Below are 27,601 nucleotides of genomic sequence, written 5' to 3' on the forward strand. Positions count from 1 at the left end.
TTGCCTACCAGCTGTAAAATAAAAACTGCATTTTGCTTCTTAATAAAGGTTCCATTGCTTAGATTTGGCAGATTCACTTTCGGAAAGTATCACTTAGTATATTTTTTACAACATTTTAGTTCATCAGAGCTATCATTACAGTGTGAAAGGAAAAAACCTTTGATAAGATAGGATCACAAGAATTTAAACACATTTAAAGAGAAAGCAAAATACTTCCAAATCCAGTCAGAATGTAAGGGAAATTAATCTAGGCAAAATTCATAGGTTTTAGGATAATCTTGCATCCATCAGTTTCCTCAGCTTTCCTTTATAGCTGTTCTGAATACAGTTCAAGATGTTCTCATATATGTGATTTTCACGTATTGCCTTTTCATGACCCACTAGAACTGGGGTCTAAAACTGTAACTGACTATGAGAGTTAGAATTGACTTAATTATGTCATCTGGTAAGACTACATAGTTAATATGTTTTGGCTACAAATATTTATGTTTCCTCACATCCATAACTAGTGTGGTTCAAAAATAAGTCCTGTCGAATTTTCCATTTCAGAAACCAATTAAGCTCCTTTTTTTCCCCAGTTTAAATGCTTTAAAAGAAAAACACACAGAAATAAAGTTTCAACTGAACATTCACAATTATGGTTTTTTTCCCCCTGAAACACAGCTTTGACCCGAAGTGAATGCTTTCAGTTTTCTTTTGCTAGAAAAAGAGGAGGTCTTTTGAGTTGACCAGGCACATTTTCTTACTTTGTGGTTGATCAAACAAATAAAAATACCAACCATGTTTACAGCTATGGTTCAAATGTCTAAAATATATTAGCTAGTAACCAAAATTAAAGTTTGTTCATATATGTGTTGTAATACCAAAACCAAAGTAACGTATGATATCTAAAGACAAGAAAAGTGCACTTGGATTAGCAGTTTTATTTGGGTGGTGTAGAGTTGGCTTGTAAGACTCATTTTTCCTGATCTTGCAGAAAAACTGCAAAATAATTCCTCAATTACTTTCACACTCCCACAGCTGAAATCATTAAATCTATGAAGCTTTTTTTGTAGCACCTCTGCATGCCACACTGGAAGGAAACAGGAAAATCTTGGATTGACTTTTACCATTCCCATGGAGGATATCTTCTTCCCTTCCTTCCTTATATGTATCTCAAAATACTTCAGAAACCAACTGAAACCATTATAATTGCTCAAGTATAACTTTTCACTGCTGGTGTTGATATAATTTGGAAAACAAACACCGGATTTGTGATCATCAACAAAAAAGAAAAAGTGGTGGAAGAACTGCCAAGGTCATAGATTTTGGCTGGTTTTCCTCAATGAAGGAAAGAAAATGGTAGCCCAAATGGTAGGGTTTTTTTTTCTTTTTAGTTATACTGTATAAGTTTATAAATGAATTTAACACGCATCAGAACGAAGTCTAAAAGCATCACACAAGTATCCCTGCTGTAAAGCTGCCTGTGGCAGGTTCTCAGTCTTGAAATTTGTAAGGAAGCTAGACTGAACCCAAACCATGATGAAATCAAATACACTTCCTCTCCATCAAAGACACTGGTGAGCCATCAATACAATAGAAGAATACAGAATAAGAATGAATCTGTTTCTTTTATTGCTGGTAGTGTCCCTTTTTTCCCCTCCAGTTTTAAAATTCATTCACAAGACATAGTTTAAATGCATCTATTAAGAGAGAAACATGGCATCAACTCCTCATACGGATTAGTATTATTTCATAACAATTAAAAAAAATTACCATCCAAATTCCTTAGCTTCTGCACCTCTCAGAATTTTTTCCCTGATGTGAATTTTGTAGTTCTATACATTTTTTAAAAAATCACATTTTTATTTATATAATTTAAAAAATCATCAAAAAATGACCCAATTTTCCTAGAGTGATACATAGTTAAGATGTGAATTACACTGACATTTCCAGCTCATTCCATACTTATATGCCATTACAAAGGAACCATAATTTTACTGAACACATAATCCCTTACTCAATAGGAAAGCTCTCTGGCTTGGTTTACGCTCCAAGAAATTTTGTAGCATATCCATCCCATCCAAAGATCCTCCAGGTTTCAAAATCAGGTTTCTGTATTTCATCCCAGCCTGATAAAAGGTAAAGCAGAATGTCACTATTTCTTATCTTGCGAATAGCTTCTTTTCTGTATTTGTTGTGTATTTAAAAATCTACTCATGATTAAACACCTTCCCTCCTTCCATATTTTCTTAATACCAGATCAGGATACACCACAAGTACAATTTAGATCTACTGGAAGAACTCAAGAGAGCAGAAATTTAACTTATTCTTGAAGAAATCATTTTTCTTGTCGTTTTATATTGTTTTCGAAGCTACAATCACAACTTGTCTGGAGGACATTCTATAAAGCATAACACACGCACAATCTCCACACAGTCTTCAGTGATGGATTATCCCCGTGACTGACTGGCAGGAAAAGGGAACCTAACATCCATTCTCTCTTAATTGATGATTTTGCTTTCTTTAATCTCTGTTTGGAGAACAGAGATGACAGTTGAGAAATAGATATAGCATTGAGGAATGACATGGCACATATACACATATACATAGTAGTATACATAATATATACAAACACATCTAACTCCCCTATTAAAGTATCTTAAAGTAATGGAGACTTAACTCGGGTTTTATTTTCAGGAAGAAACTTTATTACTTCAGAAAGAATGGATTCCTTTAAAAAGAATGAATCAAGCTTCTGAGACAACAGTAAGTAATGAGGACTTTCTTAACAAGAGGTCATATTTTAAAGAACATATCTGGAGAATTTTTGGCTTCTGAGACATGACTATCAATGAGAAAATATTATTTTGCATGCAGACGTCCCAGATGCTTCTGATATTGAAGAAAACAATGTTCTTCCTTTTAGTCACTGTATATACACATATATACTCCCCCCACACGTCAAAGCTATGAGATTACAGGACCACACCGCTTCCTGACAGCTGTACTGCAAAAACATGCATAAGTCTTTTAACTGATGGACTTCCATGACTTAACTGCATTACCAATCGCACTGTCTGAATTACAGCTGGAAAAAACCAAAATGCAAAAAAAAAATTCACTGAAGCATTGCTTATACTTTACTATTTGCATTAGTTTCCTGAACATCAGCAGCAAATGAAGATATTGTTCCTTGTAGTTTAAAAGTGTTATTTGAGTAGACTTGAGTCTTTGCTGTTGTCTCTCCAGAGCTACCACATTGCTCAGTTCTAGGGAGACCAGAGGTTATTTCAGATAATGTGCAAGAATTGAGGAGTGTGACAACCAATGAAGTTAGAGTTAAGAGTTTGCTGAAGAATTTTTATAGATACAGTCTCTGAAACTAGTGTCTATAACTTGCTCAAAACAGGAAGAGAGGTTTTATTCTAACAGGAAGAGGTAAGCCAAATTTCTAAAAGCCCTAGTCCTAATACCATAACCATTTTCCCTTCCTGCTGTTCTGAAGACTAGTCTAAATCTAGATATAATGAAATATGAGTAACTATAAAAATCATACTGGTATCTAGTATTTGTTTATAAAAGACTGTTTGTCCCATCCTGTGGAACTTTATTACACTTACATGGAACGCAAATAAGGAAAACAAGTTGAAAGAGAACCAATTTGAGAAGATAGCATTATTCTGAAGAGGGAGGGAAAATCTCCACAGAGTTACCCCTGAAGTTATATCAGCATTCAGGCAAAGTGTGTGTGCGCACACATATGCTAGAGAGTGACACACACACACACACAAATAATCATGTTTCTTCTTCACTTCTTAGCCTGAATAGCAGGCTTCACATTACAAGAGGCACTAGTTGCCTTTTAGCTGAACCATAGCAAATATTCACTCCTAGCATAATTAATTTATTCTCAAAGCCTCCCATTCACATACAAAGAAAACAAAAATCCCCACAAAAATAACAGAATAAAAGGCACTTTCATCCCTCAGTAGAAGTAAAGGTCAGACCAATTCTGGCAAACTATAGCTTAGGGGTTTTACTATACAATCACTCAGAAAAGAGTTTTGAGAGTAGGGAGTAAAGCTAACAGAGAAAAAGTCTGTGATGACACTGGAGGGGTGTGCATGTGTCAGAACAGAGAACTGACACAAAGTCCCACAAGTCTGGCATCAGCACCCTTATCCATCTCTTCCAACTGCTAACAGTAAAAAACCCCCAACAAGTGTGACCCCTCCCCAAATGCCATTTTTAAGATCCATATGAACTGCATTTTATTAAAAAGTTGTTTTATTCTCTCATTTAACTTGCCATTTCTTCTCTCCTGCTCCTATTTACGAGTGACAACATTCCCAGTGAATAAGCAGGTGTGTTTATTCTCACATGTACCTGTCATGAATCCCTAGCACTTCAAAATCAATCTTGACCTCCAAACGTTTCATCACCTCTCCTCTCAAACTATTCAGTTTGCTGCTTTTCTTCATAAAACCCCTTTTGGATTTTATTGGTCCAACCACTGCCTCAGTTTTCTAGCCCCTACCCCATCTCCTCTTTGGACTCCTCTCTTTGTCCAGGTGAAAGTCTAATCTTGTTTACTTTCTCCACCCTCTAGAGGGAGGGACAGTTCTAGAAGTTCTGGTTGCTGTGATAAGGAAAGGGAGGAATGAAGGCAAATTCCAGGTGAGGAACAGGAAAGTCAAGCACTTTCTACTCTCTCCTCTACTTCTCTCTTGTATACATTTACTGAAGGGAAGAACTAGTGCTGCCTGCTGAATCCAGAAGACAGAGGACACTATCAGGAAAACCAAAGGTCTTTCCCATGATAGAACTGCCGCATCTCAACTCACAAGTCTAATACTATAATATCCGAAAAATAAAAAAGGTTGCCAGAATTGGCAGGACCACTAACTACATCACTAACTATCTTTTCTTTCTATTGGAGGCAGAAAAGGCTGGATAATTACACAAGGGGAAAAAAGCCCAGTAAGTCCAGAACCTGTCAGTGATTTGAACTTCAAAAGCCACTTGGGAGAAAAACTAAAGAGGAAAAAATTTGCGAGTTATGCTGTGCTGTGAAAAAGAAAGCTCAAAATAAACCCAGTTTTCTAAATAATAACTACATAAAAGTACCATACACTTGAGGTACTATTAATGGAAACAGAGCACCATTATCACACAGCTTTCACAGCAGAAGACTACGCATCTGCTCTTGCAATGGAGCAATATGTTTTTTCAGCCTAAAATTAAAGAGGAAGGCATCAGTCAATGCAACACAGTGTCTTAAAAGTGTCATAATATAATATGAAATATATGACTATGTAAGAATTGTATTAAAATCCAAGTGCTCTTGGAAATTTTAAGATTACTTTCTAAAGTAATTAAGTTACTTATACACCCTTTTTTTTGTTGATCTGAACTTGACAGGTACAGAAGAAGTACTTGAGATATTATACCTATGGATCATGATTGCAATAAATGTGGTTTCAGAGACAAAGTGCAACAAAAGTCTTTAGTAAAAAGTATCCATCACCTACCTTTGGATTCATTATTCCTTCTTGCTTAAAGCAGCTATAAAAAATGTCCATGGAAAACACTTCACTCCACAAGTATCCATAGTACTGACCATCATAACCACCTGCCAGATGTCCAAAAGTAGCTGGCATGTTTGTTCCTTGAAAATTAGATTAACATTAATTTATTTAAATCAAATACAGTTATTTCTTTGATGTATACAGTACTTCAACTTTAGGAATAAATTAATAAGGAATTTATATCAACTACTTTGAAACTTCTAACATAAAGGGTCTGAGTATGCCTCAAAGTATTGGCCGTATTCTGTTGACTACAAAGGAAACTCAAATTCCCATTTTGGGCTAGTTGCACATCCAACACAGACGTGAATACCACTTCAGATGTTGTCACATCATGTTACTCTAAAATATAAACTGCAAAAGGTTAAGTTTTATATTTACCTTAATCTTCCTCAGAAGAGATCATTAAGATCACCCCAAGTTTCAAAGTAATTATTTCAGTTTCATGAAGTAGATTCTTTTATAAACAACAACTCTGGTTTTTTTGTATGCCAAGCATTACTGGGAAAGAAAGGCATGTTTAATCAAACTGTTTGGACATGCTGTATAAAAGCTTCCTATCGACATACCTGGGGTGGCAGGAATTCCTAGAATCTCCATACAGTATTTAGCATATTCATCTGCTGGGTCAACAGATGGCTTTGTATGCAGTGCCTGGTCAACTTTGCTCAAAACAATCTGACGGAGGGTTAATAGGCCTAATTGGGTAAGAACATTTAATTAACTATCATCAAAGTAGCTGGAGTTTCTTTAGCACCTTTCATTTGAAGATCTCAACATGCATCCTAAATTATTAGAATTTTAACCACGGAAAAAACCTGGAGTTACATCATTTTCATGTGAATTGCTTCAGTTACAAAAAGTTGAGAGGCATATTTTTCATAAAGGAATTGTCATTATAAGCTCCATCTTTTCAAATGTTATTTTCCTCACAGATCAAAACCAAAATAAAGCAGATATTTTAAAAGCAAATTTCAGTATTTTAAATTATGTTTTCAGCTGTCTTAACTTCCAGTACACCATTTCATTCAGAGCTCGCACAGATGGTAGTAAGTATATCTACCCTAAGATACTTCAAAGACCAGCCAGAACTGCTGCTACAGCTGCCGTAGGCTTTTTTGAAGAAGCTACAAGATATGAACCTTTACTCAGACAAAATGCTTATGTAGCTACAGTGTCTGTACAAGCCAGAAGGACAAGGACTTCTTGTTCAGGATATGGAAGCAGTATGAAATAAACATCAGTGGCTTAATGACAAATTGTACCATAAATGGGTAAGACTATGATATTGGGGCAGTCCTGATTACAGGAACAGAGGGGTGACAGTGACAGAATAAGAATGACATGATAGGAAATGACATGAGATTACAATCTCGGTTTGGAGATACATGTAAGGTAGTACAAGACGCAGAACGAGAAGAGAATTGGCACCTTAGTTTGGGAAGGCAGTTTATCTGCTGGGAAGGTAGAGAACATGGACTTAAGGTTCTGGATTGAGAAGTTAAGAGGCTGTTTGAGCAATGCAGGGCTACAACACTTCTGTCTGGGATATGCTATGTATGTTCAGTAAATTTGCAAACAACTTTCATGTCTGTCAAGTGTCATGTGCAAATCAAATGTAGACGATACATGTAGAAAATCTGATATTGTATCCATGCACAGTACCTGCCCTGGGCTACCAGAAAAAAACAACAGAAAACCCAGGACCTTCCCCTCTGCCCCCAACTTTAAATGAACAAAGTTGGTAGGTTAAAAAGTCACATGGAGAGGAATGCAAAGGTATTTTAGTCCTGTGGGTAGCCTGGAAAATCAGAGCTGCTACTGTTCCTGCAAATAGTGGTATATGTCATCATAGCCTTTATTAATGGTGGTACCCATGTAAATAAACCCAGAAAGACAGTGATAAGTGTACACACAGAAGAAATGTAATGGGCTTGTTATGTTTGTTTTTAATGTTTCCCACCACTTTTTTAAGTTATATATTTTTATACATATCCTGTGGAGAGAAAGGGCAGAGAGATACCTGTATTAGCCAGTCTAGAGGCAGCAAGTTTCTCAAGGAGAGTGTCTCCAACATGGCTCTCATCTTTATAATGTCTTGACATTTGCTGTAGTGGTTCTTTTTCCCACACCCAGTTCTCAAACATTTGTGAAGGTACCTCTACAAAGTCTGTTTCCACATTAGTTCCACTAAACCTAGCAAAATCAGTCTAAAAAGGAAAAGACGTTGCATTAAATGAAAACAGAAGCCAGGATTTCTAGCAGAACATAAACTTTCAGATGCCAAAATTTCAGTGTTAATCACAGCAAAAGGACTTATGTGAACAGGTCAATAATGATAATAAAAAAATGAATTTTAACGAAAGGAGGGCAAAAATTCAGATGTAAGACAATTACCAAGTAACAAAACAGATTACTCAGTAGTTATTTACTGCATTCTCTACTGGTGTAAAACAGTACTTCAGTTTTCTTAATATTATCGATTTTTACCTTTTAGGTTATGACAGCAATACAAATGTTTCTGTGCTCTCTTACAACGATGATATAATTTGTAAATGGTTATAAAATTTTGTTATATTACGGCAAAGTAAAATAATAAACTCCACTTATACACTTATAAAATAGTTTATTGTATTACAGTGTACCACACTGATTCAAAGATTTTACTCGACCAACTTATCCTATTAAGCTTTGTCTTCACTGTCTTCATTCATAAGGCATATGGTTAACATATAGCACAATTTTTTGAGCCAGTAACACATGGCCTGAAATAAATGAATCCTAGCAACTTTATCCATGAAAGGTCTCCAAATTTGACACTCAATCACTGATAGAAGAATCTTCCTTCTGAAAGCCAAGCACATTAGAGCTTTTTATTTTTTACTTTAGCATCGTCAATCACTTCATGTTTAAAAAGCCCCCCCAGATACTAATTTTGAAGAAAAGTTTTGTACTGTTAAAAATCTTCATTAAAATACATTCCGAGCCACAAATATTTCTAAAAAGAAACAGTCACTTTTGAAAGACAGTTGTTCAAATGCCAAAAGAAATTATTTGGTCTCACTCCGTACTTGTCCTATAATAAGCCTACCTCCTCTTGCCAACCCAATTTTATTTTTCTTCCCTTCTCAGCAACATTCTAACAAAACATTTCAAGTGCTAAAAGAAAAAGAAAATTCTCAGTTTCCCCAACACCCTCTCTAAGAGCTGCAGATATTCTTAGGTTCCATCCTCCATCGGGGAATAGATGCCCACAGTAATACTAGCTTTTGAACTTACTTTCTTGCAGGGTTACCAAAAAAAAGGATGTATAATATAGGACATAACATTGAACTTACAGCTATGTCACATGCATATATCTTCCTCTCATGTCTTCAGAAGAACAGTAGAAAAAGAGAAAAACATTTGCCTTATTTACACTTGTGGGTTACTCAAATCCATAGTTGTAACAGGCTGGCCCTTCTTACTGTACTTGCTGAATAACAGCTACGAAGAAAAGCTAGGAAGCATCAGCTGGGAAGAAATGGTGACAGAAGTGGCTAGAGCAACCGGCAAGAGGAGTGCAAGACTTTGTTGGCCTCCCAATATCTTCATTTACCCATACATAAGTGCACCACGCTAACACAAAATATTAAGACATTTGGTTCAAGGTACTTCAATAGCTCTCCTTCCCTAACAGCATAAACAGATCCCCTCCCTACTCTGATATCTCACTTTCTAGCAGACATGCAGTACTTTAGGAGCATCAGTCTCCAAAAGCTGACCTTTACCAGCAGCTCACAGATTCCCACCCAGTCTGATCCCCGCATACCCTTTAAATGTCAAGTTTTAATGTGCTTAAACAAATTATATGAAACGAGATAGTGCTTTGCACACACAAATCCCAGAGGACAGGATGTTCTTATGTGGGACTAGGAAGTTATTTGCAGGTGTGCAAATAACAATTTGCATAAAATACAACAGCAGCAAGCATGGTAGCTATGCACATAGAAACCACCTCAGCAGTGGGAGAGACAACTAGAAAGCAGGCCTCCCTGACCTGTGTGCAATTCCACAGCAAGTGAAATACATATGTATTGGAATTGTTGGCTTGGGCTGCCCAGAAGGGGCTCTGCAACACCCAGGCACATCCTCATTGGTTATTAAAAAGTTGTGGTCAGTTTTGTACCAATGCTGAATGTGTCTCATTTATAAACACCTTCTCGGTAGTTTAAAAGAAAGAACAGGTTTTATTTCTCAATTTTTGAGCTCAGAAACACCTGAACTAGGGTGAAGATGATCAAATAATCATTATATTTTTACCTTCAACATGATGCAATAATATCTAAGCCAGTCTAGCTACTTGTTCTGAAGTTTGCTTGAACGTCATTTGTTTAATCCTGGATTTAATATATGGACTTCTATGACTTTGTTTCTTTATTCTGCAGTCCTAGTCTTTAGGACCAAGGTCAAGAATTAAAATCTAATGTGTGTCATATTTCTCTGATTTTATTATTTGTTACTTGTGCATAAAGATGAAAGCAGTGCCGCACAAAGTCTGGATTTGTAGATAATTATGCGAATTTTTTGGTGAGTGAACACTGAGACTTGTCTCTGAAACATAAAATTTTCATTAGGCCAATCATAAATTTATCATCTGGCAGAATCAATTTTACATGTAAGTAAAAATGAAACCAGCAATTTTACAACTTTATTGACATCTTGATGCAAAATCTGCAGACTAGCTTCAGTTCTTTCTGGTCACTGTGAGAACCCTGACTGTCAGATAGGAGAGCAGAAAATCCAATAGCTCAGGCAAGACCTGTTTCATGCTTTTGATGTCAAGAGTGATAGTTCCCAACAGTACTAAATGCCAAAATGCTGGAGGTCATCTGGACTCACAAATCATTTGCATTCCTAGGTACAGCAACCTTTTTTTGCTTCTAATATCTAGCATGCTACTAGAAGTAATGAAAAGCCCTCTGACAGCTGTAACACAAGCCACCACTGAGCACCTTCTTTTCCTTACGCATGGATCTACTCACTCATCACAGGTACCTGCATGGTGCAAATGCAAAAGTATATGTTCCTATGAAAATGGTTTCCATAAGAAGGTGTATTCATTGCCGTAGTTTTAAATAAAAACCAAAACCAAAAAAAAACCCCAACCTGCCACTTTGAAAAATAACCAAAAAACTGCGTATGTACTTTACTAAAATTAAAAACCATCAAAATATTAAAAACCATCTTTTATCTTGCTTTGAGACAGTGCAGAAAGAAGTAAGTCTTACACTGGAATTGAAACATCACTAACCTGTGCACATATCTGATGCATTACATGACCAAACTCATGGAAGTAAGTCTTTACTTCATCATGTCGCAGCAATGATGGGCGATCTGATGCTGGTTTTGTGAAGTTGGTTACCAGAGCAGCTACAGACATCATTCTGCTGCCATCAGAGAGAAGACAGCCGGGTTGGAGACCAAAGCATGCTGCATGCCCATACTTTCCCTCTCTGTATAAGAAAATATATCAGACACTATCTTCAAACCACAAACCTGCTCACCAGAATGGTGAAGACTATTCAAGAACAAGGACAATCAGTCAGTGTCTCTTTAAAGCTTTACACAAAGAAATTATATCTTTTCATGACTTCTAAGACTCACTAAGTTTAAGATCCTGTTAAGAGCATAAGGGGAATAAAACCCAGTACTCAAATCGCATCAGTTTAAGATTCACAGCAGCATTTACAAGAATCTGATTTTTACTCAAATACTGAAAGTATAATACTTTAGATGTTAATTCTATTTTAAACTGCTACTGTAACAGGAAGGACTAGGTTCCGTCCTCTGAAGCAGTATTTTTTCTTTCATTACAGGAGACAAAAGAATACAGTTTTGTCTCTGCATTTTCTGCATTTGCAGTGTGATCCAAAAGTTTAAAGAAAAATGACTTCGAAATTTTTGCCCTAAACCTGAGTAGTTAACTGGGTAGTTAAGTCAGAAAAGTCTTACTAACAAATAGCTTCAGCAATTCACATGATATGCAGAAAGGGGGGAGCAGGCAAACAGGTGAAGGAAATAACATGTGTCTATCTTAAAAAGAACAATTTATGTCCTATTGTATTGACTAACCTAATTTTCTTAACCCAGAGAATCCTTAAATCAATTTATATTAAAAAAGCTTATCAGCCAATTTATAAATTGCTAAAGAATTAAAAAACCAAACCCAAAACGAAACAGTGAGAAACAGTCAAAAAGGACTAGGTAAGAATAAATCCTGTCAAATCAGTCTAGTCTCCTAAGCTCTGACAGAACACAGATGATGCTTTGAATAGCTACGAAGAGAGCTAGAAAGCTACAGAGATCAGCCCGGAAGTACATTTCAAGGTGTGCTCAACAGGAATCTATTCTTGGTCCTGATCTATTTGATGCTTTCTTTAGCAGTCTGGACAACAGGGTACAAAATACACATATAAAGTGTAAAGAGGAACTGGGAGAAACTAGGAACACTTGGCAGATAGGAACATAATTGATCTGAACAGACTGGAGTAACAGTTCAATATAAATGAAAAGTAAAACATAGCATCACAGGAAGGAGAAAAGTTCATAGAGACAAAAAATTATGGATCACTCACTGGACAGAAATACTACAGAACATGAACAAAGTAGTAATGCTTCATAAACTGAATATAAGCAAGAAATGCAGTAGTACTGCAAAAAAAAGAAAAAGTGTAAACAATCTGAAAACAGTCCAGAGGACAACTGCACGAACACAGTAATAGTCTTGTCAGTGGGACAAATATTTACTTCCAAATGCATTTAATTTCAACCACACCAGCAACCCACCAAGACCAATTCCATTTTAAACACATAAGTAAAACACTAAGTCATAATTACCTGGGGTAAAGGTCCAAATAGAACTGCCCTAACATTTCTCCTGTTGAATTATCCTTTACTGTATAAAGAGTAACGCTGTCGTGCCAAACATGAGCACCTTCTACTTGCTCAAATACAAGTCCCAGCAGCTTCTGGTAAATATTCAGTAAGCCTTCTGTAACAGCCTCAATTGGGAAGTATTCCCTCAGCTTTTCTTGATCTATGGAGTACTTCAGCTCTTCTGTTTTGTTCATATAATAATGAAGATCCCATGCATTGATTCTTCCATCATAATCAAAGTTTCTTTCTTCACACTCCTTTTTCTTCAAATCTAGAATGAATTCTCTTTCTTCCTCAACCAATGGCTTTAGCTTCTTACTCAAATCATCTGAAACAAAGATTGCCTTGGAATCAACTTCTGCATTCCTTACTGTAATGTATATTCCTATAAAATACACTCATAACTTTAAGCACATGCCCCAAGAGTGGATGTTAGAGTTTTCCACTTGTTGACTAACAGCAAGCAAACTGTCTGCTTTCTTGTCTTAATGAGTTTTAATTGCTGGCATGCTATAAATAATACAGGAGTCTACATAGGCCTAGCAGTACTGTGAAGGGTTTTGGTAAATTTAGACTTTTTCAAAGACATCAGAAATTGAAAGTAACACTAGACACTTTTGCTTGAAGCCTTTAATTTTACCTCATGTAATCTCAGTTCTCTTGATATGTTTCTGCAGAAACAGCTGAAGACCACAACTACTATTACTTACTGGAAGCGCAACACAAAATTCAAACACTACTTTTTCTTCCAAGACTTTTCAAAACAGATTATGACCTACTTCTAGCTAAAGTCCTGCAAAAGAACAAGAGACTAAAGAGTTCTTGCCTATACGATGGCTAGCTTCTAGACTACCAAAGCCACTGGATATTGATCTCTATGATATCCATTTTTTCCAATATATAGCTTTTCTTGACAAGAAATGGTCATAGCACTATGAATCCAATATATTCAATAGAAAATATTTAAGCTTACTGAAAATCCCATAAAGCACATACCGTACTTATTCTCTTGTAAGTATTTCTGGACTACCAGACACTTTTTTCTTCCTTAAGATTTCCGGTTAATGTTCACTATTGTTATCTAGAGTGTAAAATTTAGCAATTGCCGCTCCTGTTTCTAGGCAGGCTGTAAGGCACTATATGCATTTATATGACTGAGATACTGTTTGCAGATCGTATTATGCTAAATTCAGAATATGTCATAGGACAGAATGCTTTTCTCCCTAGCCAGAAGATCGGCTTATGTACATTGATTTAAAATATGAATATATATGAACAAAGCAGAGCAAATCATACTGTCATGCTTATAGCTGAGGATATAAGAAAAGAACTAAATTAAAGCTGACAATTAATTTGATGAACATTCTCCCTCTACAAGAATCACCATGAAACATGATACTTATGAAAAGTATATGATCTCATACTATAAAAAGTTAGTCACAACAATAACTGCTAAATTATGAGGTGTGTCAGCTTCAAAACAAATGAAAAAACACAGTATTATATAAGCCCATTTAGAATTACAAAAATATAATGGATAGAAAAGAGCCCAAACTACTTTAAGTACATTTTAAAAAATCAGGTAATTCCAACATTTAATCATAAATCAAAATTAAGTGTAAGTTCATTGACAAATACATGGATAATTGGTATGGCCAAATATGGAGCTGAGCTCACACCATAACAGGAGAAATGTGACAGAATTACAGGTGAAGGAAGAGGCACATTTGAACCTCTTCATTGATGTATAAACACAAAAAACCCAATACCACCAAACAGACTTTGTTGCTGGACTAAATTATTTGGGGGGGTTTATTTATACAATATATCAACATACAATCGTAAGTGGTGTTAGGACACATTAATAAAGGAACACATACTAGTCTGTGGAACTACATAATTCCAGAAAGTATAGGTTAACTCTATGCACAAGAGCGGGCCCACTGAAGTCAATAGGATGACTATAAATTTGTGAACTGTTCAGTTGAAAATTTTCAAGAGCTCTCTGTTTTCAGATTGAATTCCATTAGAGGGCTTTTGAATCCCAGATTTAATCTATCATTCCAGATTTAATTTTTTAATTCAGCTCATGGAAGTTGCATCATCACATACTGTAATCTTTCATTATACTTAATGCAGTTGTATCAGAAAAAGACACTATGGCTACAGACGCACAAAAAATTGCAGCTAACCTAAGGGAATGAAAAGCTGCAACTGTGATGTAGCCTCTTGAACTGATAAAATTGCTTAGGCTGCAAATGTTATTCTGGTTCTAAATTAGGATAACTGCATTTTGGGGCAGAGAAAGACATAACTGCTTGCCTACATTGGCTGTCACAAAGCAGTTATTTTCAGATTTTTGTCTTGTGCTTCCCTGTTTTGGAGCACTTGCATTTGCATAGCTATGGTCTAAAAGAAATATATGCCAGAACAGAGGCAACAGAGAGTTCCTTTTCTATCTAAACATGATGGACACTGTGACACAATTACGTATTCAAATTTATCTTGGCTGAGGAGTTGTGTTGCCACACCAAATATAAAAGTAATGTTTATAAATAAGAACAAACCTAGGAAGGCTGTTACATTATCTGTGCTCTTTGCAGTGTTTACCTCCAGGACAAAGTTGGCATGTGTATTATAACCAAGAAGCTCTGCTACTTTTGCCCTTATTGGAAGCAATTGCTGAAGAATTTTTGTGTTCTCCTGAAAAAGAAAGGAGGCAAAATTTGTAAAGTGAAACCAGAAAATGCATTTTATTGAAACACTTATCTGAATAATATCTGTAATCACGAGAAATAATAAAAAATTAAAATGAAACACTTCAAAATATAAATACAGAATAATGTAAGTTTAGCTAGAATCTTGTAATCTTTTTCTCACAGCATTTGATTGCAGGTAGCTAGTTTTTTAGTCAATCCAAGTCATTATTCTCCCTATTATAATTTATCTGTTTTAATTAATCAAAAGATACACCATTTCCTTTTAGGATAATAACAAATCTTTGACTGTTGCAAGGAGTTTATTTTCTTTATCAATCATTTAAATCTGAAAGATAACAGGGAAATGGCTGACAGCAGGCTTAATTGCTTGTTAGTGGTGAAGACAGACTGCAAAGCCATTGTGCCAACATTCAAAGCTTGTTTGCAAATTTCTGTCTTTTGCCACTCTGACAAGAGCAGTCAGAGAAAGAGATCTGAAACACAAAAACCCCAGGCCCTGACCTAAATGTGGCAAAGTACCCTTGAGAAGCTGAAAATGTAACTGTGTTAACCTACGGTTCTGGAAAAGTAAGATTTCTCTGGGAAAAACCTTCTTCTCAAGCACCAGGTTCGAACATTGTCCCACAGGTTTAACAGCAAATCCCTTTAAGTGTGCTGACTTGCAGTGTTCAGTTCTTGGTGCCATTTTATCTTATCTTGTACTCTTCACATTTCCCAGCACTTCAAGTACAAAAGCTCATCTCTGCCATTGTTCTCTAATGAATGGTTGGTACAATTGCCTGAATCTTCTATCCTCTCTATCCTTTTCATTATTTTTGTACCTGTCTAGGTGCCTGGTCTCATCAGTATCAAATAAATTATTTGTGAAATTATTTCTTCTTTTTATAAGGCATGTTTCCAGCTATTTTTCAGATAATTAAATTAATCTTTTATAAAAATTAGGGGTTTTTTAACATCTAATTAAAATTCGCATCAATATGCAATGCATTAATTTTACATTTAATCACCTGTATTTCATAATTAAAACGTGTGCTTAAATAACTCCTCTCATTCTGAAGAATCCCAAAGTACTACAGAAGCTACAATCAGACGTCCTTCTCTGGGAGGAAAGTGCCAGTAAGCAGCTGCAGAACACTGTAGGGAAATTTGGCAAGAGATCAAAATCCTGCTTCTATTTACAGCACCACTGAAACTTTAAGATATGTACACACACAGGCAGATCATCAACTTCTAAGGTGTTTAGATGTCAGAATAAACTGGAGCAAGGAACTGTTAAAGATCACACTGGTAAGTTTTTATTTCATAGTACTAAACAATATATACAACTCAAATCTAACATTTGAACGTCTAGCTCCATTTTTCAACTCTGTAATGACCCTGTAGAACAGTCAATATACAACATACCTCTTTGCATCTCGAGTTAAAGGCAGATTCCATTTTTCTCCTGGTTTCTGAAATGCAGCACTTCTTCATGACAGGAAAATAGTGGGGATACTTTAACGTAATTTTATATTTGTCTTCCTCAGTCTTCTCTAAACTCTTAATAAAGTCATCAGGAAGGCCTTCTGTAGAACACAATTTAATAAACAATGTTTACCAGAATTACCTACTCCCTTTTCTTTTTGTGAGATTGTTGCATTTCCTTTGCTGCAATCTAATTTGATATCAGAAATCTCCACAGAAATATAACCCCTCTTTTTACAACTATTTGCTAAAACTTTTTCAAATCACAACCAAGCAAAATAAAAATTGGAAACACTTGTGAGTAAGAGAGAAATACATGCAAGGCTACCAGATAAAAACTGAATATGACATAAAAAAATCTCTGGTGTTATTAAAGCACATTTTATGCCATGTCCTTCAGATGATAAATCCCCAAATTCTCTGTCACATGAAATCTCTAGGTCAGTTTAAATGATTGAAGTAGCTAAAATATATTGCAGAACAGAAAAGTTTTTCCAATAATTGCAATGAATATAATACACAGGGGATTGCCTGATGGTGGAGAATTGAGAAAAGAAGCAGAGAAGAGTAAAGTTATGAAAAAAAAAGTAGGACAGGTATGCTAACTTGATGCAAGGTAAACACTTCAGGAAGGACAAATTTATGAAGAGATCGTAAACACCTGCATAGGGTAATTCTAAAGTGACTTTGGGGAAGGATTAAAAAGGAAACAGAGAAGATGTGACATTTCCATTGATCTAACCATCATTCACTGGGCCAAAAACAATTACTCCAGTAAAACTGGAAGGTTGAAGAAACGGAAAGAGCAAGCATACTACTCACCAAGTTCTTCCTTAGAAAATACAAGAAATGTGTTTTCCTCATTCAGGTTTTTGTTAAAGTCTATACACAGCTCACTCAATTTTTTCTTCATTGTCTTTATTTCCTGTATTGGGTATAAACTGAACTTAGTGGAAAAACAAAAATCAAACTTGGTAACTCCTATCCTCCACATGAATAGTATTTCACTTTTTCCAGCTAGGCTCTACTAGCCAACAGTGAATACCAGCATTGAGCAAGTAACACGCTGCAGGCAGCGTCATACTTCACTCTCTCTCAGCCTCCCTTTTATCTTTCTTTTGGTCCTGAGCAATATTGTTGCCAATGAACCCTGGGTCGGAGCTATCGCTCTGACAACATTTCAAATGTGTTCTCAACTTAGAGGGGACTAAACACATAAACACGTTCTCTGAACAGCATTATGTGCTAACATTCCATTATTTTCTTTTATTTGAAAATCCTAAATTACTATTTTAAGTGTAAAAATATCCACTAAAATCAATGAGAATCAAGGGAGTAAAAATGCATGCAACTTATTGAAAAACACTCTTTTGGAATTGTACAGGTATGACAAAAAGAAGACAATATCCACACAAGACAAGACCATTCCAAAACCTTTTTTAAAATCCTGATATTCACCCATCTGAAACATTTTCTAATATATCTCATAGCATGCCCCTTACTGTCAAGTTCACATAAACACAGTAGTTACCAGTAGAAGAATACACACCGAATACAAAACTTGGCAGAGACTATCATTAGTCAAGTTTTTACTTACATGTAATTCAACTACTGTCTCCTTATAAAGTATTTCAAAATTCCTTTAGAGGCATCAGTTGCCCTTGAGCAATGCAAACACACATGAAACTTCCCACTAACTGAAGGATGTGGATGAAGAATGATTATTTTCTACAAAGGGTAAAGTCTATTCAAGAGTCATAAATCAAGATTGTTATACAATATCACTCAGAATTTAAACAGAATTATGTCAGCATCTCAGATGCTGACATTTTTACTTCATGATTTTCAGAAGTGACAAGTGCTTTTATATGCTTGAGTAAATCCTCCCCTAATGGAGCCAAAATTCTCAGCGCAGCTTGTGCTCCCTTTAAGCTACCTCAAGTGTTTTTCAGTCAAAATGCTAAAATCTTGGACACATTTTACAACATTGGTTAATAACTGAAATTAAAATAGCTGTGTCTTTGTAACAATTATACATACTTCTGAAGCCTGGACTCACAAATAACATTTTTGAGTGGTCTCTTGGCTAGGAATCTATCTAATTTAGGCATTCTCTGTAATCAGAATATATAACAAAACTCTTCCAGATAGGTTTCTTTTACTCTGGAATGCTAAGAGAGGTGATGCATACCACCTCTATCCACTGAGTACCATGGGTGTCTAACAGATTAATTTAAAAACCTTAAGGTGATTGAAGTTTAAAGGATTGATCTGGAAAGGATTAAAGAACAGTTAAGAGTAGAGCAGTAATTAGGCAGGTCCAAAAGCACAAAGTTCAAATATATGCTTAGTACAGCTATACAATCATAATTTCATCCCTTCAACAGTTTGTCACCTTTGCTTTATAAACTAATAGTCCATATTTACATTCTGCAGTTCTTTAGGAAGATGAAGTCCGTTTCTTTTTCCCACTTGAACAGATTTCTCTAAATATCGCTTTGTTTCAGGCTTTACGTTTTCAACATCGCAGGTTTGCTGAAATGACAGTATAGAATAATTGAATGTACAACATGGTGTAAGAAACATACCAAGCACTAGAAGGGTCTAAACACAGTTGTTCTTTAGAACACCACCATAGTAAAAAAGGAACATCCTGGATTTTAGTGTGAAGGACTTTCCAAAAACAGCTACCTTATACAATAGTATTCTTATATTGATGTAGCATGATATTAAAATAATTTTCTTTTACCAAGTATCTCAGCATATCTACATGCTGTCATAATAGGAAGCCCTTTTAGTTTATAATACAGTGCACTTTCTGCTTTTTCTAAGCTTTTTCTGTAGAGCTAGCTTTTTTATACGTACTTGAAGAAAATCAGTGCTATAAGGTAACACTGTACCTTAAAACTTAGAGGCATTAAAAAAACCACCAAAAGATTAGATGTGTCACTGAAGGTTATCAGATGGCATAAAATTTGATCATATACATCTTCTCTTTCAGAGCAAATCAATCAGTGACAACAAATAAAACAGTATTTCTATGTCTGGTTATGCCATTACAAAGATTCTTGAATGGTCATTTCCTAAAGCAACCAACATTAAGAGAGAAGATACTGGTTGTAACAGAACATGGATCAGTCCTGTGAGGGTCTTCCTTCAAACTGACTACAGCATAACTGTTTAATTCAGAAACCTGCCATTTTGTCCTAAATTGAAAATAATGCTGTACACATTCTAATTTTATCTTCCCTCATCTAAAAGTGAACATTTTTAAAAAAGGTATTAACTTATAGTCCTTGTTAAAATGGACATATTCTATTTAAGTTCACCTTCAGATATGAAGCTGTTGGAATTAGCTCTGACTTGTCTTAACAACCCTGTCATCAGCTTACCTACGTACAATTAATTCTTGACTAGCACTTCTGAAAAGTAAGGACGTTGAAACATGCAAATTTTATGAAAGAGTTACACAACTGTGTACATCTGTCAACTAATGACCTGCCAGTGCAAATCACCTCTCTTCCTTAAACAGAAAAAGAAAGAGACAGGAACCTAGTTGTATTCCAAGAGAAAATAAATAAGAATAAAAACTCTGAAACAGATATTTTCCCAACTGTCATTTAAAAATAATTCACACAACACCACATAAACAATGTCTACTCCCACCAGTGCCCTGCATATAGGATTCAAAAATCAGTGGAAATGGGTTTTTAGAACCATGAAAGAGCTTAGAATGCTTTAGCTTTGTTTTTACTCTGCAGAGAGTCACAAGTCCCAGTAGCATGATGCTACAGCAGGACTGCTACGCATTAGTACAACTGTGCCTAAAACTCTTATGCATATACCAATAGTCTATATGCAAGAATTTCTAAGTCCAGTGAAAAAAATCACAATCACTTCACTTTGTGATAACTAACTTTTCTAAAGCAACAGGCAGATTTAACTTAAGTTTACCAATACTGTCATATGATGAATGATGAATATTTTTTCTTTTTAATATTATCTGTTTACAGCTAATTTTTAAAATAATCCATAGACTCATGAAAGGATGATCTAACTACTACAGGTCACACAGCTAAAGTCAGTGATGACTGAGCCATGCGATTGCATGGGGTACCCTTCACCATGCCTACAATTTTTTTGCAGCACTTGGCTGTTGCTTTTTTGTTTGTTTGTTTTTGTTTTTAAATAAAAGGATGTAAATGGTGGAAATCTCCTTTTGGGAGGAAAGTAAGTGAACAAAATCATGCCCTCCGTCTTCTCCAAGTCAAATCTCACATCTCCATCCTCATTTGTGATAAATGCGTAAGGCAAGCCACACAGAATATTTCCCAACACACAGACAAAAAGAATGCTATTACCCTACTCCTTGCGACACTTGGGCTTCCTGCTGTGCTTCTGGCAAAGAATACTCCCCGAAATTCTGCAGCTTCATGAAGATCTTTATGCTACCAAGCACTACATCTAGGAGTGTTGATGCTGTGATACTGAGTACAAAAATATTTGTAACAATCAGAATTTTCACATACTGTTTTTCCACTAGACAACCCACAATTCCAGGGTTCTTTTTTCTGACCTAAGACTAGTGTGATAGAAAAAGCATGACTTCAAAATGATAGAGGTGAAAAATGCAGATACTGTCACTACGTTAACACTTATATTGTGCTAACTGTGCTGCAAGGCTCAGAAATAGAAAAGCTGAGAAAAAAATGGAGTACTCTAATCTCTATAAAAAGACACTGCTTTTATTACTGTAACAGTTAAGCACAGAGGATTGTGAAAAGTCTCACTGAGTTATTTAGGCATTGTGAGAGAGCTCCCAGCCCCTCCATTGGGCATATGGAACTGTCATGCTTCTGAAAATCTCCTGGGCCCAAACTCAGCAAAGATTTTAGGCAGAAAAAGGGAATTCACAAACACTAATTTTAAGCCCTTAAAGCCAGTGAATATTGGCTCCTTCTAAAGCTAAGAAAGAGAAAGACTCTTTTGGGAAAAAGGAGGACAAAACTAAGTCAGTGTTCTTCATCCTTCTCTTGATGACTTTACATCTCTCCATACACTTCAAAAGAAATCGATGTTAAATAGCTTCTAGTCTTGATATTAGCCTTTGTGACGTTTATCTGCATCCCAGACATGCTTAAGATAAGGATGATACACATTCAAAAAGACCTGTCAGGCCCTTAAGGATAAGCAAGCATATAAACTCTCACAGGCACAGGAACCAAGGGTGCTCTGTGGTCATCTCCGAACTTCAGTCTGGTCAGGATGGTCTATGTCATCCTGTGTTTCTTTGATGAACAATTTCCACAACAGAAGTGCTAATTTCAAATATGAAATTTTGGAACTTTCCAGAAGTTTTAGAACGGTCACGGGTGATGATTTTATATACCATTTCATACTTGTTTTGGACAACCATGCTACCTTATTCCCTGAAGAAATCTTCAGGCAGAATAAAAAATAAAACCTACTTAGAATATCATGAACAAAAACTGCAGCAGCTGTTTACATCAGGCTGAGTTTCCTGCGGGCGTGTGGGTGGAGAACATTGGCAACATTCTTAAGCATGCCTCTGCTAGCCAACATGTGCAGATGTTAAGAGTAATAAAATTTAAAATTATAGTTTCACTACCAAATTCACCTTTATTCCAAGTTTCAGACCCCAAACTAAACGTTTTCTAAAGAACAAGATCCAGAGCATATTCAACAACATCAATTTATGCAAGAATCTTTTCCCCTAATGTGTGGGAAAAAAGAAAGAGACTAGATTATTTTCAGGTTTTTTTTTTAATTAAATACAAAACCCTCACACATCTTCCACCATCAACAGTTCTTAAACACAGCAGAATTTAGAAAGAATACTAAACAGTTGTTAACTTAGAAAAGTTTAGTCCTCGTTAAAGGGAGCAAAAACATTCAGGATGTCACTGAGATCAAGCAGATTTACGCATCTTTTAGCAGACTGACTGTACTATAAATAAATGGGAGTGTGAGGGCCGTCATTCTCCTCACTGCATTTTAAACTGGCCTCTGTGCAGGATCACGAAACTGAATTCATATACTTCAACTATTAAATCCTCAGTGAGGCCATGAAAAACCTGATTTAATCAAACTGTTTTACTTGCTCATTTAAACTGATAAAATTATTTCAGCAAAACATTTCTGTTTGTGGAAGTCCTTTTTTTTTATGTGCTCCTGGAACCTGACTTTTCAACTAAGAGCTTCTAACAGGAGAAGACATTAGAAATTTAGCAAAAATTAACAAGACCTTTGTGATTTGGAAATAGCTAGATTTGATCAGTCTGTCACTATTGGCAATTTCACATCTGTTCTACAGCAAAAACTGCTACTACTTTCATAGTTATTATGAAGTTGATATACACTCAGAGGTTGCATCTCTGGAAAACTAATACTAAAACATGCTTGCATGCTGCAGTTAAGCCATCTCTAAAAAAATTAAATGGAGATTTAAGCAACAATTGTAACTGTTACAAAAGCCAAGTATTGCTGCAAAGGAAAATGAAGTAGGAAAGCACCAAATGAAAAAGTTTCAAAAAAAAAAAGATTATAAGAAAGTAATACTAGTGAATAACAGCAATCAGTTTTCACTAGCTACTATCAGAAATTCCTGTAAATTAAAAATAGATGGATACACAGATATGGCAGATTAGCCCTAAATGTATCTGTGCATACTATACTGGAGGGTGGGGAAAATCACAGCAAATAATAAATACATATCAAACCATTTAATTAATAGCAACAGAGCAGGGGGGAAAAAAAGATCAACATAAGGCACAGAGGGGAAAAAGAAATCAACATAAGGCACTATCTGCCAACACACAACAGAAGGTCCTCAAAATGGGTGTATTAAATACCTCCACAAAAACATAAACAATACTCAGCTAGAGGAGAACACTTGAAAATGTGCCTGGAAAACACAGCAACAGAAGACAATGGTATTGGAAGGCACTTTAATAAGGTGCTGCAAATATTATTCTGGTTCCCAGTCAATGCTGCAAAAAGCACAAACAATGACTCCAAGAAATAGGGCTCCAATATATTATCAGCATCACAAGAAGGTTAAAAATCAGTGGGGCTGAAAGGGAAGATTCACATCTGAAGCAAATGTATATATTTTAGTTTTCACATTAGATAGCTTCCTTGCATTATCTTTAAATTACACTTTTGGAAAAGTATTACCAAATATCACTAGATGCATTTGAACAAAAACAAATGTTCTTCCTGTTTGAGCTACAAAATAAACAGTACAAATGAAGAATACAAGATACCTGCAGCTGCTCAATTAGAAGGGAAGCTAAACAGAAACACAAAAGGGATAGAAACTAGTTCAACACTAAATGTATCTTTTGACTTAGTTTTATTTTGAGGCTTAAGCAACATATGAGGAGTATACAACGTAGCTGTCTGTAATTATCAGATCAAAAGAGGTAATTTCGGCGGTCACTCCCAGTTATATGGTCTCATTAACTTTCATAACTTAAAACTCAACTTTAAAATTCAAAATTCTTGACAACTTCAATAAAGCACAATTTTGGACACAAATTCAAAAGCAGTATAAACCAATCTAAATACATTGCTGTATTGCCTCTTTTCGTCCTCCCCCCTTGGTGATGCTCTGGGCAAACCAGTTCAGAGAGCTCAGCCAGCAGAAAACAATAATTTTTATTTTTCCTGATGGGTTTCCTTCTGCCAGTTTAGCTTCCTTGTACCAGCTCATTGGAAGATTAGATAAAAGTCAAAGCTATTGCAATGGAGAGAGAAGGATACACACACCTAGATATGAGAGGCAAAGAGCGGAAGCACCAAGTTACACTGGCTTAAGTTTTTGTGCCTTTTTGCATAGCTGTGTCCCACTGGAAAGATTTGACTGGTATGGACACGGGGGAAACACACACACAGTGATGCAGATCTTGAAAAGTGCTGTGGATACTAACTTCTTTAGAGAAAAGTTTTTCACTGCTGGAATTTTATCTACATTTCCACAAGTTATGCAGATACCATTGGGATTTACCTGCAAATAAACAATCTTCTGAAACACATCTTCTCTCATGCTCATCTCCACATCAAAATTAGAAAGCTTTTTGTCAGCTTCTGTACTTGCTAAGCGTACCTCTTTGTCAGGTGAGACATGCTGGGGAAAATCCAACATGCTTCTTTCCACTGTTTAAATAAAAGGCAATGAACACTTACATAGAAGGCTAGAAATGCTTTAAGAATAAGGAACTTCCCCCCCTTCTGATATTTATAGAAGACATAAGGAACAAGTACCCAAAGCAATCTGACACTTCAGATCAGGCCTGAAGCAAACAAATTGATTACAGATAATGTAAAAATGAATAGGTGAAAGGACAAAACCACACACCATTATAACAAATAAACATTGTACAAAAACTATCTATTACCCAAAGCTAATTATCTCATCTTCTTACTTCTACAAAATCGATTGAAAGGTGTATAAATATGATACATGATTTTTGAAAGATGAACCATTTGTAAGCGAAGACTGACATTGTTTCATAGCTGGCACAGATGCTTCCATGTTAGCATTTAAAGTGAAAAGCTCTGAATCTTTCAAACAGGCCCATCTGTCCTGAAGTTATTTTTACATTGTTACGAGAACAGTGTCAAATCCCCATCTTCTCTTCTGTGTTTAAGGAGAAACAATAAGGCAAACACAGAAGATGCTGTCTATGTATTCTGAACTTCCAGAGATCAGAAGCTGAGTAATACTACTTTTTTAGAATACACTTTTGAGATTAAGTAAATCCTTGCTTATTAAAGGAATATTGCATCTTATACGGACATTGAATAGAAATGCTAAGAGAAATGAATTGTTATGACCAGCTGAATTAACTTAATTCAAAACCAATTATAATTCCACTCCCCTCCACCTCCCCAAAACCACATTTTAGAGTAACAACATTTCAGGATGATTTAAAGCTTTGTAATTTTATGTAATCTGAAGTTGTTTTATCAAACCCTGAGATACTCTCAGCCCTTCAGAAACCTTTGGAATGCAAACATGGGCATATGGTTCTTCTTGAAGTCCATAGGAAACTTTTTCCCACCCCCCTCCTGTCCTCATGCCAAGATGTTTCAAAATGATGAAGCGAGTTTTGGCAGCTTCCAAGTGAAATGTAAGGCCTGCTGTCATCTGTGTATTTTCAGATAATAAGTTCCAGTTACGGGGGTAGGTCTTTCACGTACGTGTGAAAGGGACACACAAGCCTTAAAAATCCAAGGTTCTAATGGAAGCCTTGCTGTGGTAATACATCCTTATCTATGCCATGGGCTGTTTCACAGGTAAGTCATGCTAATTTCACATACAGCTTTGAAGATCAGCATTAAAAGCTTAAATACGACCCACTACTGCAATAGCATGTAGAGAAAAAAAAAGTACTTCTTGGAAGATGCAAGTCTTGGTGGCTATGCTGAGAACCTGATGGCCACTATTTTCTGAATCAAATATAGATTTTCCTTCTAATTTAATTTAAAGCAGAGAGTTTTATACCTTGGTGAAAAGGCTTACAATAATTATACCAAATACATTGGTACAATTAAAACTGAATCTGACGGGAAGCTGTTTGGTCGAAGATTACTCAGTCTTTCTGCCAGCATCAATTCCAGTCAATTCACTGGATGTGCCTAAATTGTAATTGTAAGTAATGTGAAAGCCAGACTAATATTACAGTACAATCATTTGAGCTGCAGGATGCTCTTTTTTTGCTAGGCAAATATTTTGCTCCAAGCCAAGGTGGCTGTTTTTAGCATTTCTGTTGGTACTGCAGATTTTCTTAGAGGATTTAAGAGAACTTGACATTTTATTACACTGACTACTTTTTGAGAGTCATGCAGCCACCATCTGAGAGATTTTTCAAAACAAAGCCACCCAAGACATATTTTTATTTTTCCCATCTCCTCTGACTGCCAATTATTAACAAATTAACTGAATGACCTCTGTTTGACCACTAAACTCCATCCATATATTGTCACGTCTTGATAATTCATTCAGAACAATCTAGATGTGACTGCACGACCAACACCTCTCCCTGGATTCTTCAAGGCCTTGCAGGCCATAATATAAAAGTGAGCAAGTAAAGCAGTCTTCTTTCAAAAAAGCATTCAAAAATTCCCCCATTCTCAACCATCACATTTTCTCCACTAGGAGCTTATCAACCTTTCCGTTGTTCATTTGACTTGCTTGTCTCAGATTCTGCAGCGTCTGAAAAAAACACTGCTTATCATGTTTGAATGTACTATGCTCACCACAGACGCTGCAGTCTACACTGTTGCACATTGTCCCCTAGCAGTTGTACACAGTTGGAAAAGAAAATGTAACTGTGTGGAGTTTCACACGCAAAAAGAAAACAGGGGACCAATGCAGTTCTCTGGGTGCGTCAAAGAGATAAACAGCACACTTTTCCTAATCCTTATTTTTGCTCTAGAATAAAGCAGCAGAACTTTGTAGCTGATCATGTCACATATTGCTGAGAGGTCCTGAAAGATTATTAGGACCAGAGGACTCCTGAGAGGCCTCTACACATTCTGCACAAGACCAGCATGGATCAGAATTCTAAGCAACAACTATCTTTTCTCAATGTTTCTTTATGTGCAGATGGAATGTCCTATGGAAAGAATCACAGAAAACGTACACTAACCTGCGTATTCCACTTCTATATCTGCCAAGGCCCGTACAGTATTTTCATGTGTTATTTCTCCAATATCAAGCATCCCGACACTGTCATATACGTGCTTTGTCTTCCTGATTAGTTCTTCTGTTCTTGTTCTAATTTGCTCTGGTGACAGGTCCCATCTCAAAACGTTTCGGCCTGGTGCTACATATGAAGAAGCCTTGAGCTGGCTAGTAATTTCTGCTCCTAATGTCATTCTCAACACAAGCCGTGGCTCAAC

At 36.0% G+C, this 27,601-nt stretch overlaps 1 protein-coding gene across 1 annotated transcript; it reads right to left on the minus strand.

Annotated features, from left to right (window-relative positions):
• Positions 1-1,591: 1,591 nt before the first annotated feature.
• Positions 1,592-27,601, minus strand: NLN (neurolysin). Its single transcript, XM_050913026.1, has 12 exons — positions 27,349-27,601; positions 24,702-24,850; positions 19,100-19,207; positions 17,495-17,597; positions 16,613-16,773; positions 15,056-15,191; positions 12,450-12,816; positions 10,864-11,065; positions 7,594-7,780; positions 6,140-6,268; positions 5,514-5,650; positions 1,592-2,111 (listed from the first exon to the last, which is right to left on the minus strand). The coding sequence occupies exons 1-12, from the start codon at positions 27,575-27,577 to the stop codon at positions 1,977-1,979; spliced, it is 2,043 nt and encodes a 680-aa protein (XP_050768983.1). The 5' UTR covers positions 27,578-27,601; the 3' UTR covers positions 1,592-1,976.

Source organism: Gymnogyps californianus, chromosome Z, assembly GCF_018139145.2.
Source record: "Gymnogyps californianus isolate 813 chromosome Z, ASM1813914v2, whole genome shotgun sequence".
NCBI classification, from domain to species: Eukaryota; Metazoa; Chordata; class Aves; order Accipitriformes; family Cathartidae; genus Gymnogyps; species Gymnogyps californianus.

Coding starts and splice junctions, on each gene's coding strand:
- NLN (XM_050913026.1), bottom strand. CDS start 27,577: ATGACATTAGGAGCAGAAATTACTAGCCAGCTCAAGGCTTCTTCATAT. Junction 24,851..27,348: donor TATAGAAGTGGAATACGCAG/GTTAGTGTACGT, acceptor TTATTTAAACAG/TGGAAAGAAGCATGTTGGAT. Junction 16,774..17,494: donor ATTTTCTAAGGAAGAACTTG/GTGAGTAGTATG, acceptor TGTGTTCTACAG/AAGGCCTTCCTGATGACTTT.